Here is a 14654-nt window from a genome sequence, read left to right as displayed (position 1 = left end):
TATACACACACACACATACATATGATGTATATTTCCATCAACCAAATACACTTACAAGGCCTTAGTTGGCCTAAGGCTATGGCAGAAGTCCAAGGTGCCACCTAATGGAACTGGACCTGGAACTATATGGTTGGGAAGCAAACTTCTTACTAAACATCCTTGCCTCCGACTGTATATGTATATACATTTGCATTTTTTCCTGACTTGTGTATTCTTAGATGGCAATATATATAGTGAGAATTTACAAAAAAAAAACAAAAGACGAAGATGAGTGTGTAAACAACAAACAGATGTATTAGTTTACACACACTCACATAAGTACTGATCTCTAACCATGGAGGGAACCTGTGGAAGGTGTAGACTCAGGAAGTCATGGGACAAAGTGGTGACGCATGATCTTCATTTGAACACAAGAAGGCGATGACATGTTACCGAGACCACACAAACACATGAAGGCGATGACAAGTTACTGAGACCTTTGGCGATATGCCATGCTTGAGAAGACCCATCAACCCAAGTGAAATTATAATCATGGCTGATGCCAGTGTCATGTAACTGGGATGTTTTAAGCACCCTTCAAACATTGGGCCTCATGGAGGCAATAAGTGACCAAACCTTTGGCAATATGCTGCGCTTGAGAAGACCCGTCAAGCCAAGTGAAATTGTAGTCATGGCCGATGCCGGTGTCATGTAAAATGCACTTGTTACATTCTTGGAGTGGTTGGCGTTAGGAAGGGCATCCAGCCATAGAAACCATGCCAAATTAGATTGAAACCTAGTGTAGCCCCATAGCTTACCAGTTTCATTCAAACCGTCTAACTCATGCCAGCATATAAAGCAGAAGTTAAATGATGATGATGATGATGATATTTAAGGCTGTGTGGTTAAGACGTTTGCTTCCCTAAGTATGTTTGCAAGTTTAGTCACACTGTGTGGCACCTTGGGCAAGTGTCAGGCATATTAAGGCCAGAGCTTAATAAACAACCAGCAACATATCACTCACTACCTTAAGTCTTCCCATAGCAAATCACCTGCTTGATAGCAACTTCCTGTTTAAAAATGATTTAAATTAAAATTTCTCATAACATTTCATGTTAATTCATGTTCCAAAAATCAGTTTAATAATGACAAATGTATTTTATTAAATTCTTCATTATTTTCAAAATTAATTGAAACAAAGGTGGTGCATTCCAAGAGAAATATGGTAGCAAAAGGGTTCAATTATTCTATGAGACATCTTATATGACATTCAAGTTCAAAGTTGAGGAAACTTTGTCAAACATTCTCAAATATTTCCATAATCAAGCCTTCAGAAGAATAGGGAGTAAATGACATATATTATACAAGTGAATAAATGCACTGTTTACATTTTGGTTCTATACATTGTTCTCTGAGTCCTGCCTTATAACACTTCCAAGAATTGTGTCACACAATACTATAGAAGATAGCATGAGATATTTCAAAGAGCTAGCAAGAACTCAATGTCACAAAGAAAACCTTTTACTCAAAATACTTCTTTGGACACTAGTGTAAATAAACATTTAACTTACTCATTCCTAGCAATATTCTCTTGTAATAACATTGAGGACTGCATTAATTTGCTTTTGTTTTTTAAAACAATTTCTTGGGACAAAGCAACGAGCTGGCAGAATCGATAGCACGCCGGCATTTCGTCCAACTTTACGTTCCGAGTTCGAATTCCGCCGAGGCCAACTTTGTCTTTCATGTTATTTTGGGTCGATAAAATAAGTAGCAATGAAACACTGAGGTCGATGTAAGCAACTATACCCCTTCCACGAAACTGCTGGCTTTGTATCGAAATTTGAAGCCAATATAAAATAATTCCTTACGATTAAAGCGGCAAGCAGACAGGATCGTAAACACGCTGAGCAAAGTGCTGGCTTTGTATCGAAATTTGAAGCCAATATAATTTCTTACGATTAAAGCGGCAAGCAGACAGGATCGTAAGCACGTTGGGCAAAGTGCTTTGCGGTATTTCGTCCGACTTTACTTTCTGAGTTCAAATTCCGCTGAGGTCGACTTTGCCTTTCAAGCCTTCGGGATCGATAAAATAAGTACTAGTTGAGCACGGCGGTCAATGTAATCGATTTACCTCCTCCCCCGAAATTGCTGGGATTGTGCCAAAATTTGAAACCAATATAATTTCTTTGGGTAATATTTAATTAATGTCCTAATATCAGTGCCATGTTTTGTGTTTCATCAAAATTTAAACTTTTTACGCAGCCTCTATAAAGTCACTCGATCTGTTAGAAAGAGCAGCCAAATCTCCCTCATCACATTATGAAAAGGGAAAGAGACTGAATAAAGTTTTGCTAGCTACATCTGAAAAGACAGGCGGGACATGACTGGAGCGACTTAGAATATAGGTCTATTCAAAGAAAGCTAACTGGAAGCTAAACAACTAGCTCCAGTTTTCAGTTTATAATTGAATTTTATTTGGAGTTGTACTTTATATTAGTTCCTGGTTATTTCTGAATTGAAATCGACGACTTAAATTAGTTTAATAAGGATTTGCATGGAAATCCAAATGCATTCAAAAGGAATGATGCATTCATAACAATTGGCTGATTACATTGATCATACATGATTATTTTTTGAAGACTCAAAGAAATCAAACCCGTATTCGCGCCATGAAAAAGGGGAGTTAAGCTGCTTGTCACTCTTCATCGTTTGAAAATTGCATATTTTCCCGGATATATCAATCCAATGTATCAAAATTTTTCAAATAATCTGTTAAAATCCTCTAATTGTTTATATGGTATCATATTTTAATTTACCCCATGAATAGCATTGTTATCTAACAAGGTAAGAGGACTTATTTTGTCTTAATTTTGCATCCTTTGTCTGTCTTAAAACTGTAATTGCCGGTTGTATATGCATACAACCATTTTTTTCTAACATGGTCGTCGAAAGCATGATACGTAAACTGATCAACTATATACTATATTATAATACCGTGTAACAGCTTCAACTTTTAATTGTTTTTAATGAATAACAAAAAAATTATCTTGATACGTATATTAATAATTGTTTAGGGCTTAATATTTTGCATCAGTACTATCGCATTGATTACGTGTTACATCCTATAGTAGATGAATCTCGGTTAAATAAGCTCATTTTTGTATATAGAATAAGTTTTAATGCTTAATTATTTGTTTCATTTTCAAAGTTATGCATTTCACGTATACAAATGTTAATCATAAATAGAGAATACACGTACAATGACACAGGCATTAATTCCGGCATCTAAACACAAACAAAATATAGAGGAAGGTGAAGCACATTATTAGCACATGGCCAGACACACTTTTATTTACATCAATAGTTCTTGTAATGTAACTTCAGTATCTCCGATTATTTGTATTGTGATCGGTTTTCTTTTGCAACTTTTGAAACATTTTCTATAAGTGAATATTAAAGACCAACTTATATGTTGTTTTGGTAATGAGAAATGCTTGTTTCTTTGTTTATCAGTTAAATTGGTTGCGACTCAATTTGCTAAATGGATCGTTCGCTATGTTATTTTAACAAATTAGTGTCCATGTAAAGGGTAAAAATGAAATTATCACAACACTCCTTTCCGGTATATGAATACGAACCGCATTCTATTGTTTATCATGATGTGCTTAATTCGTCGTTAAAATTAGTAACAACAAAAGGGCATTCGGCTAAATTTCATATTTTATATAGAAGACGATTGGATCGATTAAAAGTTTTCCTTACAAAATTAGCTATACCCCGAGGGAAAATAATTCATCATCATCGATTGCACCACTTCGCAATTCGAAGTTGCATAACTTGATTCAACGATTCCACTTCGCACTGCAATACTCAGATGAATAGTGCCCTTGTCCATTCTGAAAGCACGGGAATATGTTGATTGAATTGCTGCATTTTCTGGTCTAGCTAGAAAATATGTTCAAAATATTCAGGTTGTGTCTATGGGATTCTTTTGTTTTCCTATAATAGATGTGTGGGTAATAAAAAAAGTTACAGCCATTTTCCCTCAGTGTCTAATCCCAATGTGCACCGATTTGTGATTGAGATATTGGGAACTTAACGTTTAATACATTCTGCCGATGTTGTGATTTGCGAACTAGCGGAGACAACGTAGGGCCGAAAGGATCCTTTGGGTGACAATGAAATGCACCCAGCAAACGTTGCAGAGTGGTTGGTTTTAGGCAGGGCGTTCAACCGTAGAAACCAGCCCAAAATGAAACGCACGAGCGTAACGTGGCCCTCCGAACTGTCCGGTTCGTACCGGTACGTAAAACAAACGTAAAATGGCGATGATTTACCATCATCCGTGTTTTTTGGGTTTCTTTTGCCATTGTTACTGACTGTTTTCATTTATTGTTGCATTGCATTATATTTCTGTATCTACTTGTGTATGTGTTGATTAGTTAATATAGTCTGGTGTCAAATAAAGCCTTGGTCTTGTGAATGAAATTTGGTAGATGGAAATTATAATACCTGTCGATACCGTTTCTGTTTTTGAGTGGTAAAACACACCATTCACTTAGCCACTGAGTGCCTTAAGTCGAGTCCACTTTATTACAAACATTTGAGCAAGGTCTCCTATCTGAAGATAACATTCTTTCCATCCACCAGTCACAGAAGACCTGAAAAAGATTGCCTTTCCTGCTCTGACGTAGGGGAAAAAAGGGAAAAAATTACCTGCTGATATGCCTAAATTGTCATTTGCCATTCTCTTTGGGTCATAACGTCCCGTTTACAAGAGTCAAATGGAATTTGTTGGAGCAGATTTTCTTTGGTTGGATGCCCTTCCTGTTGCCAACCTTCATCTATATCCATAGCTAGACATGCTTTTCACAGAAGACTGGAAATGAACAACCTTGTTTGTATGATAATGACACTAGTTTACAACCATCATATATCTGGACAAGGGTACCCAACCACAGAAACACACATACATGCACATATATACACACACATATACACATGATGAACTTCTGTCAGTTTCTAACTATCATATCCACTTACAAGGCTTTGGTCAATTTGAAGCTATAGTGGAAGACTCTTGCCCTAGGTGCCATGCAGTGGGACTCACCTAAGACCACACAGTTGGCAAACAAGCTTCTTAAACCACACAGCCATATCTTCGCTTTGTTAATGATTCCTGGGATGCATGCAGAACAGAGAGAATCCAAAGAGTAATGTATCTTTTCATTCTTAATATGTTCTGGCAGATTCAAATGTAAATACTTGATTGCTGTTGTTGTTTGTGATCAGGAAGCACCTCCCTTCAGACGGTGCATATTCGTAACACAAGCAATTCATTGGTTCAACCCTTTATCATCCGGATTACTGTGTCAAATGTAATGCTTATCTATTCACACCATTTTCAATTAGTTCTGCATCATCTTGTAGCATTGACATTTGATGATGTGATTGCTTATTCTTAGAATGACATTGCAGGATATGTGTGAGAAGCTAGATCTGGCTAGTTTGAACATATAACAGGTAGAATATTTGGGATGGATGTGGCCAGTTTAAAGGCTAATGGGTTAAGGGGACTTAAAGATACTGGTGTTTTGACCTTATTGTGTGTCTCCTCAGTCAAATCTATCTTGCCAGATTGATGAATCTAACAAGAGCACAAGCTTTTGTTTATAAAACTCAGCAAACAAATTATTTACTGATATGTGCTCTTGTCTGCCAAACAGATAATCATTTATGGGGTGCACTCAGAACAGCAAGAATTCAAACAATAGCAGGGCAGCTTTGTCTGAGGAGACACACAAGGGCAAAACATCACAGTGTCTCAGTGTCCTTGCACTCGTTATATTGTTATATGAATGTTATAAACACACATTATCTAAAGGAAGGTGTGTTTTTTGATAAAGAACAGCAATCACGTATTCACACTCAGATCTGTCAGAATATATATATTAAGAATGTGGTTGTGTGGTAAGAAGATTGCTTCCCAACCACGTAGTTCCAGATTCAGTTCCATTGTGTGGCACCTTGGGCAAGTGTTTTCTACTATAGCCTTGGGCCAACCAAAGCCTTGTGAGTGGATTTGGTTGATGGAAACTGAAAGAAGCCTGTTGTATATGTGTGTGTGTCATTGTGTCTGTTTGCCTCTCCCTCGTCACCTCTTGACAACCGGTGTTGGCCTGTTTACCTCCCTGTAACTTAACAGTTTGGCAAGAGAGATTAATAGAATAAGTACCAGGTTTAAAAAAAGAGTTCTACAGTTGATTCATTCAATTTAAGATTCTTCAAGGCGGTGCCCAGCATGGCCACAGTCCAATGACTGAAACAAGTAAAAGAAAAAGGATAATATTATTAATTATATTGTTCTTTTACTGGTTTCACTCATCTTTGCCCAGCATCACTGTAGAGCACTCATCATTGTTTATGTTTAAAACCGAGTGTTAATGTTTGGTACACTCAGAGCAATAATAATTAATCAAAGACATTTTGAATTGTCTGTTTACTTCTTGGTTTCCTCGGTTGGACACCAGAATAACTGATTATCATCTCTGCAGCAAATGTCATAGTAAATCAATTCTACCAATATTTTTAGTTTGTACAATTCTATATTTGAGAGATGAGGAATTATGTACATTATTTACATTCGATGGATATTTGTCCTCATCTTGTTTGTTGTTAACACGTTTCGGTTGATGTATTCTCCAGCCTTCATCAGGTGTCCTGGGGGACATTCGAACCTAGGTTCTCATTCCTAAGGTATTTTCCCAATGTTATTCTTATTATTATTATTATTCAGGTGGGATGAAGTTAAAATAATAGACAGAGAACACCACTGGAAAATACAAAAACTAAAAGAGGCAGCACATATGCTAGGACATAATAACCTCTTAAGCAGACCTAGTGCAGATATGAGTAGCATATGGGAACCGGTATTAAGGAAGGATAGGAAAATATTAGATTTATAAGCCCTAAAATTCACTCCATATGGCATAGTGGTTAAGAGCGCGGACTACTAACCCCAAGATTCTAAGTTCGATTCCAAGCAGTGACCTGAATAATAATAAGAACATTGGGAAAATACTTTAGGAATGAGAACCCAGGCTTGAAATTCCCCCAGGATACCTGATGAAGGCTGGAGAGTACATCAGCCGAAACGTTGTGTTAACAACAAACATGATGACAAATATCTGTCAAATGTAAATAATGTTTTTAGTTTGTGTATTGCAGCTCTATTAACTACTACAAACACTCATATTAAGGTTTGGAATTCATTCCACATTTAAAGGTAACTAAACTCATTTCTATAGTAACATTTATCAGACACTTACCGTCATGACTTAACACTATTTCAGATAAAGCCACATTACACTATGTGAATTGCTTCTGACATTTTCTGTAAAGTAAACCCTTATCACAAAAGATAGGTTCCTTTATGCATAAGAAGCTAAAGACTTGCCATTGTGCTTGTGTGTTGCAATCAGCTATGCAAATTCTGATTGTAGTTACATAATGCAGCCTATCTAGTCTCATGAAATTGCATTTCCAAAATTCATTACCAAAGCATCAAATCACAGAATCCAGTATGAGCTGCAAGATAATTCTCAAAATATTACAAGCCAATTAAGTGGATGAATCATCCACTTCAGCACAACCTTGTCTCAACTCAGCAAACTGAAAAACATGCTTAGGTCGGCTATATATATTTTCTGGTTCATTCTTGCAACCAGCTGAAGTCATTTGTTCATCACTGCCTACCTGTCATGTCATACAGCATTTATCTAAATACAGTCACAATTGAGATGTGATTATTTACATTCAGAAGTTTTATTCGTCAGAATATCCAAGCTGTTATATCAAACTATTAGCTACATTAGATAAATCCAGTCACATGTGGATATGTAAAATGCATACAGTAATATTGGTTTCAAATCTTGGCTCAAGGCCAGTGAGTTTGGGAAAAGGGATAAGTTGATTACATCAACCCCCAGTCCTCAACTGGTACTTATTTTATTCACCCTGGAAGGATGAAAGGCAAAGTTGACCTCAGCAAAATTTGAACTCAGAATGTAAAGATGGATGAAAAGCTGTTAAGCATTTTGCCTAGTGTGCTAACGATTCTGCCAGCTCACTGCCTTATACAGTAATGTTCTTTTCTACTCCAGGCACAAGGCCCGAAATTTTGGGGGAGGGGGCAGTCAATTAGATTGACCCCAGCATGCAACTGTTACTTAATTTATCAACCCCAAAAGGATGAAAGGCAAAGTCAATCTTGGCGGAATTTGAACTCAGAACGTAAAGACATGAAATATCAATAAGCATTTTGCCCGGAGTGCTAATGTTTCTTATTTCTTTATTGCCCACAAGGGGCTAAACATAGAGGGGACAAACAAGGACAAACAAAGGGATTAAGTCGATCACATCGACCCCAGTGCGTAACTGGTACTTAATTTATCGACCCCGAAAGGATGAAAGGCAAAGTCGACCTCAGCAGAATTTGAACTCAGAATATAGCGGCAGATGAAATACCGCTAAGCATTTCGCCCAGCATGCTAACGATTCTGCCAGCTCGCCACCTTCAGTAATGTTAACATATTTCTCAGAACAGAATTGGTTTAATTCCTGTCATTATTCCAAGAATTGTGTCTAACTGTTTGGAATGTTTGTTCTTGTATTGTCAAATCACAATCTTTATTGAGTCTGGAATATCATCCAAAGCTAGAGGGACTGATTCTGCATTTTCTTCATTATCAATACTTGTGTCTTTGTTTGATCTGCTCATATTATTGTGTTCACCATTAAGAACCATAGCTACATTATTTTCTGCCTGAGATTTAAATTTAGCTTGTGGTTCTTCATTTCTTCTACATCAATGCCAAATTGGTGCTGAAGTTCCATTTGACATAGTTATTAACCCTTCCATTACTGTATTTATTTTGAGATGCTCTGTTTTTCTTTCAATTATTTTTGATATAACAAAGAATTTAGTAAAATGACTTAGTTATCATTAAGCTAGTGTTAGGAACATAAATTGTGACTAAGGTTTGGCAGGTTTTAATTCAGAACTTTTGAAAACAAGGCATTTGTACTATAGAGCCAGAGCCTGTTTCAGCCAGGTTGGTAAGAAAAGGGTTAATGCATTTATTTGTTCATCAGTTGATAGACTAAAGAGTATTCTTAAGTGAGGATTGTCTGTTAACTCAAAAATATGCAACTTAGATGTGTATCAAAAAACCTTTATATATTGAGGCATGGCTGTATGGTAAGAAGCCTTGAATTTCCAGCCACATGGTTCCAGGTTCTGTCCCACTGCGTGGAACCTTAGGCAAGTGTCATCTACAGCCCTGGGCCAACCAAAGTCTTGTGAGTGGATATGGTAGACAAAAATTGAAAGAATCCCATTGTATTATATATATGTGTGTGTGTCTGACTGCCACCACTTGACAACCAGTGTCGGTATGCTTATGTCCCATAACTTAGTTGTTTAGTGAAAGAGACTGATAAAATATGTATCAAAGTACTAGGCTTGAAAAAGATAAGTACTGGGGTCAATACATTTGACTTAAAATTCTTTAAGGTGGTGCCCCAGCATGGCCACAGTCTAATGACTGAAATGAGTAAAAGATAAAAGATACTTTTAACCCTTGAGCATTTAGCTTACTCTGTCAAGCATAATGCTTATTCACACTATTTTGTGTTAATCATACTCAAAACAGGGATCAACAATAATTGCTTGTAACCTTGTTAATTTTGTTACATACAGACTTGATATTTTGTGCGTAGGTGTTTAAATACCAGTGATTTATGGTTATGTATTTTTACCTGATGTTTTTTTTTTTGTTAAATTTGCTTTATATGAACAGGTGAAATTAGTTAATAGGTGTAAAAGCAATGACTTTATGAACGAACAGGAGTGGCTGTGTGGTAAGTAGCTTGCTTACCAACCACATGGTTCCGGGTTCATTCCCACTGTGTGGCACCTTGGGCAAGTGTGTATGTTTGTGTGTCTGTGTTTGTCCCCCCAGCATCGCTTGACAACCGATGGTGGTGTGTTTACGTCCCTGTAACTTAGCGGTTCAGCAAAAGAGACCGATAGAATAAGTACTACGCTTCCAAAGAATAAGTCCTGGGGTTGATTTGCTCGACTAAAGGCATGGCCGCAGTCAAATGGCTGAAACAAGTAAAAGAGTAAACAATAAAATTGAATCTTTATCTCTCGTACATGTTTCGTTTTGTTATTAAAATTACCCAACAACGACCCAAATGTTGACCTCCAGCAATTTTGTCTCATCTTGAGAGTAGGTATAATCAATACAAAATTTCATTCTTTCTCTATATTTCATTCAAACATTTCCATTTAAAAGAAAGTACAAAACTCTTTTATTAGTCAATATACTAATGGTAGTCTACTCAGATAATTTACTTAGTAAACTGTGTCCAATAAAAAAGCTTATTAACAGGAAACATGAATTAGTATAGGTGTGTACATAATGAAAGTTAATATCAATTAGCATCTGTTTTCCATGCTGGCATGAGTTAGATGGTTTGACTGGAACTGCACTAAGCTCCAGTCTGATTTGGCTTGGTTTCTACAGCTGGACGCCCTTCCTACTGCAAGAGTGTAGTGAGTGCCTTTTTACATGTCACTGGCACTGGCCATGACTACGATCTCACTTGGCTTGACAAGTCTTCTCAAGCACAGCAAATTGCCAAAAGTCTCAATCACTTGTCATCGCCTCTGTGAGATCCAACACCCGAAGATCATGCTTCACCACCTCGTCCCATGTCTTCCTGGCTCTACCTCTTCTACTGGTTCCCTCCACAGTTAGGGATTGGCACATATAGAGATCTCCCATTTTCATACATTGTGTTCAAATGTAAGAATTATATGATAATTGCATTTCTCTCAAACTACAGATTTAATAAAATATTTTCATGTTGTATTTCTGCCATGAAATTAATCCAAAGCCCATTTTACACATTGGCACTTCACAAAACAAATCTCTAAAAGAGGTTTCAACTTGATAGTCTTTAGCAGTTTTTCTCTTTTACAATGAACACATTCTACACACTTCATTCCTATCATTTTTTTCTCAATCTTACAGAAATCATTATTCTCTGTTTATATCCACATCAGTCAATTTTACTTTTTTTCTAGCCCTTTGCATTTGGGAAGAGTAGCCTCTGTGTAACTAAGATGCAAAATCAACACAAAATTTCATGTGATGGTAGTCTTTTGGTGGTAGTGGTACCATATAACTTTTCATGCATGCAATAAAAGAATTCACTATAGTTAAATTGGCTAAAAGCTACGAAATGTATCCCACCATTTCTTTCCAGGCTTTCCAAATAGGTAACAAGCTTGATATTGGTTGGATTATCAATAACATGTGTTTATTATATGCAATATTTATAGTAGGCTTGCTTACCTTCAGCATCAACATGTGGTATGGACATGAAATGCATATGGATGAGGACAGCTGTATAAAGAAGTGCCATTTGCTTAATGTAGCTGTAAGTTGTGGAAGAGGTGAAGTCCAGATAGTCATGGTATGAACTGGTGAATGCTGACCTCAGGATCCTAAGCCTGACAGAGATGACAAAAACCAGGAGCTCAATATGATCCTTGAACAGATTGGATCCTGTCAAACTGTCCAACCCATGCCAGCATGGAATATAGGTGTTAAATAATGATGATGTTGATGATCAGTAGCACTAGCCTCACAGAAATATACATTTGTCCTTGTATAAGGTGGTTAGCATGTTTCCCTTTTACATCTGGAAAATGTGCCATCAACTTAGTAAATTTTGTTTCTTGAGGTAGCCCTTTGTAATTGCCCCTTATTGTACTGTAGGTATACATGTTCTTTAAAGCAAGTTATTCTGTCAGAATCACTTCAGAAAAACAGTTAAAATAGAATTGGCCTGTGTTGATGAAAGGGGTCAGTTAAAGACAATTCAACATCATGTCCTAATCCATTTTGTCTTCATCTATTATGTTTTTATCCCACGTAAATATTAAAGTCTGCATTCTAGCCCATATCCAATTCACAAACCTCCCACATCTTGAAGCAGCAATTGGTGGGTTTAATAGGCATGTATTGCCAGAAATGTATCCTACCCTTAACCTATCATTGCTTCATCTACACTGAAATTTTTTCCTGCTATATACTCATGTTTTCCATTTTCATTTTACTTCAGGCATCACCATGTTTCTGTACAATTTGACATTACAACGAGCAACAGGAATAACTCAAGCTGTCCATGGTAATTTCTCTGGAACTAAACAGCAGGAAGTTATTGTATCGAGGGGCAAAATCTTAGAGCTTTTGCGCCCTGACCCTAACACAGGGAAAGTCTACACTATTTTAACTGTTGAGATATTTGGTGTGATAAGAGCTTTGTTACCTTTTCGACTTACAGGTGGAACTAAAGGTAAGTTAATTTTTTTTCTTTTTTTTTTCAGACTTTTATCAATAGCTAACTCTAATTATGATTTTATTAAAGTGCAACTGTTGAGAACCTGAAACTATAACATTTTATTGTTGGTAGAACAATTACTTTCCTTTATATAGCTTTAACTAACTTCATTTTCCTTTTGACAAGTGTGATAGGATTTCTATACACACTTGTTGGTAATGACCCCAAAATAATTTGCTTTGTTTTGTATTTTTCTCAATGTTAATCATATGAGGAAGGATAGCATCTATAACCTCATTTTAGGGCATCTAAGGAAGAATTTATCCTTAGAATAGAAACCTGATCTGAATGCTTGCTATAGAGTAAATCACCCGATGTAAAAATTGAGTTTGCTTCTCTTGTGTTAATTACCTCGTCTTGAAAGTGGTGAATTGGAATTGTTATTATGCCTCACAGTACTGTCTGTGTTCTGAGTTCTTATCTTTGTCACCCTTTTTGAGTCATTAAAAAATTACCAATCCAGCATAAGATTTGGTGGCGTTAGAGGATCTAGCAAATTACTTAGTAGTAGCTGTTCCAACATTTTGTGTGCTGGAAGCAATGCCAAGCTGTATTGGATAAAGTTGGCAGCCTTTCCCTTGGATAAACATTGGTGTCATGGAGATGAGAGACTTATCTGCATGGACAAGTGTCAGTCTTCTTACAAAAAAATCTAGTTCAGGCTTGTACAGATATGTGTAGATTCAGTCAGCTTGGACTGATAGAGGTCCTGCCTCCTTTTCTTGTTGGTCACTGCCTCCTTTTCTCTTTCTCTCGTGCATAAAACACAAACAGTTTTAATAATTGATAGAGGTGAAACTGGTAAAAGAATATTAGTTTCTCCACAGAATAATGAGTCTTCTATTTCACTTTTTTTATAAACTTTTGTAAGGATTTCCGTATGTATATTTACAAACCCTTAGAGAAAGCATGTTTTGATATCGTGTGTGATTTGTGATTTGGACATAGATAGTGTGTGAAATGAAAGAACTATTGTTTTTCACTGTTAATATTTTCCACTCCATTTGTACACCTTTTCTTTATCTAAAATTTTCCACTCTCTAATTTCAAAATCTGTTTCTTTTCAGATTATATTATTGTTGGATCTGATTCTGGAAGGATTGTCATCCTTGAATATCTTCCATCTAAAAATGCATTTGAAAAGGTAATATTCATCATCATCATCATCATCATCATCGTTTAACGTCTGCTTTCCATGCTAGCATGGGTTGGACGATTTGACTGAGGACTGGCGAATCACATGGCTACACCAGGCTCCAATCTGATTTGGCAGAGTTTCTACAACTGGATGCCCTTTCTAACGCCAACCACTCCGAGAGTGTAGTGGGTGCTTTTACGTGCCACCGGCACGATGGCCAGTCAGGCAGTACTAGCAACGGCCACGCTCAAAATGGTGTATTTTATGTGCCACCTGCACAGGAGCCAGTCCAGCAGCACTGGCAACGACCTTGCTCGAATGTCTTTTCACGTGCCACGGCACAAGTGCCTTCCTTTTTGCTATCCATTATTGAAATTGCTTATTTGCTTTGAACATTCTAATTGAGGTTATTTCACCCTTATGTATTGCTCTTGGTTTCTGTCATCCAGTTATGCAATTACATTAAAAAGAAGTTAGATTTTATTTGTTATAAGATCAGTTGAACTCTTATTTTTTTTAAAGACTGAAGAGGATAGTTTAAGGGTTACTTGGCTGCTTATTCTAATAAGTGGAGCAACCAAACACATATATAGTAAAGATACTATAGGAAAGTGCTATCTTGATTTCTAAGACTCATTGGGTTTGTTACCCAGTTTCCATGGCATATAAGTGACTGAAATCATAATATTCTCACTGAATATTGCGCCAGCGCATCACAGGATTGCTCATTTACTGCTGAGTGGACTGGAGCAATGTGAAATGAGTGAGGTGTGTGTGTGTATATATATATATATATATATATATGTGTGGAGGCGCAATGGCCCAGTGGTTAGGGCAGCGAACTCGTGGTCATAGGATCAGTTTCGATTCCCAGACCGGGCGTTGTGAGTGTTTATTGAGCGAAAACACCTAAAGCTCCACGAGGCTCCGGCAGGGAATGGTGGCGAACCCTGCTGTACTTTCACCACAACTTTCTCTCACTCTTACTTCCTGTTTCTGTTGTGCCTGTAATTCAAAGGGTCAGCCTTGTCACACTGTGTCACGCTGAATATCCCTG

At 37.0% G+C, this 14654-nt stretch overlaps 1 protein-coding gene across 1 annotated transcript in view; it reads left to right on the top strand.

Moving 5' to 3' along the window:
• The first annotated feature begins 2688 nt into the window (after window positions 1-2688).
• LOC106867716 (splicing factor 3B subunit 3) overlaps window positions 2689-14654 on the top strand; it is a 60067-nt gene continuing 48101 nt past the window's right edge. The window contains exons 1-3 of the mRNA XM_014912674.2: window positions 2689-2826; window positions 12181-12414; window positions 13527-13603. Coding sequence (XP_014768160.1) covers window positions 12189-12414; window positions 13527-13603 — 303 coding nt within the window. The 5' untranslated portion in view covers window positions 2689-2826; window positions 12181-12188. The remainder of the gene's footprint in view (window positions 2827-12180; window positions 12415-13526; window positions 13604-14654) is intronic.

The sequence above is a fragment of the Octopus bimaculoides genome, chromosome 1 (genome assembly GCF_001194135.2).
Source record: "Octopus bimaculoides isolate UCB-OBI-ISO-001 chromosome 1, ASM119413v2, whole genome shotgun sequence".
Lineage (NCBI taxonomy): Eukaryota > Metazoa > Mollusca > Cephalopoda > Octopoda > Octopodidae > Octopus > Octopus bimaculoides.
This window is presented reverse-complemented; position numbering and strand designations above follow the sequence as displayed.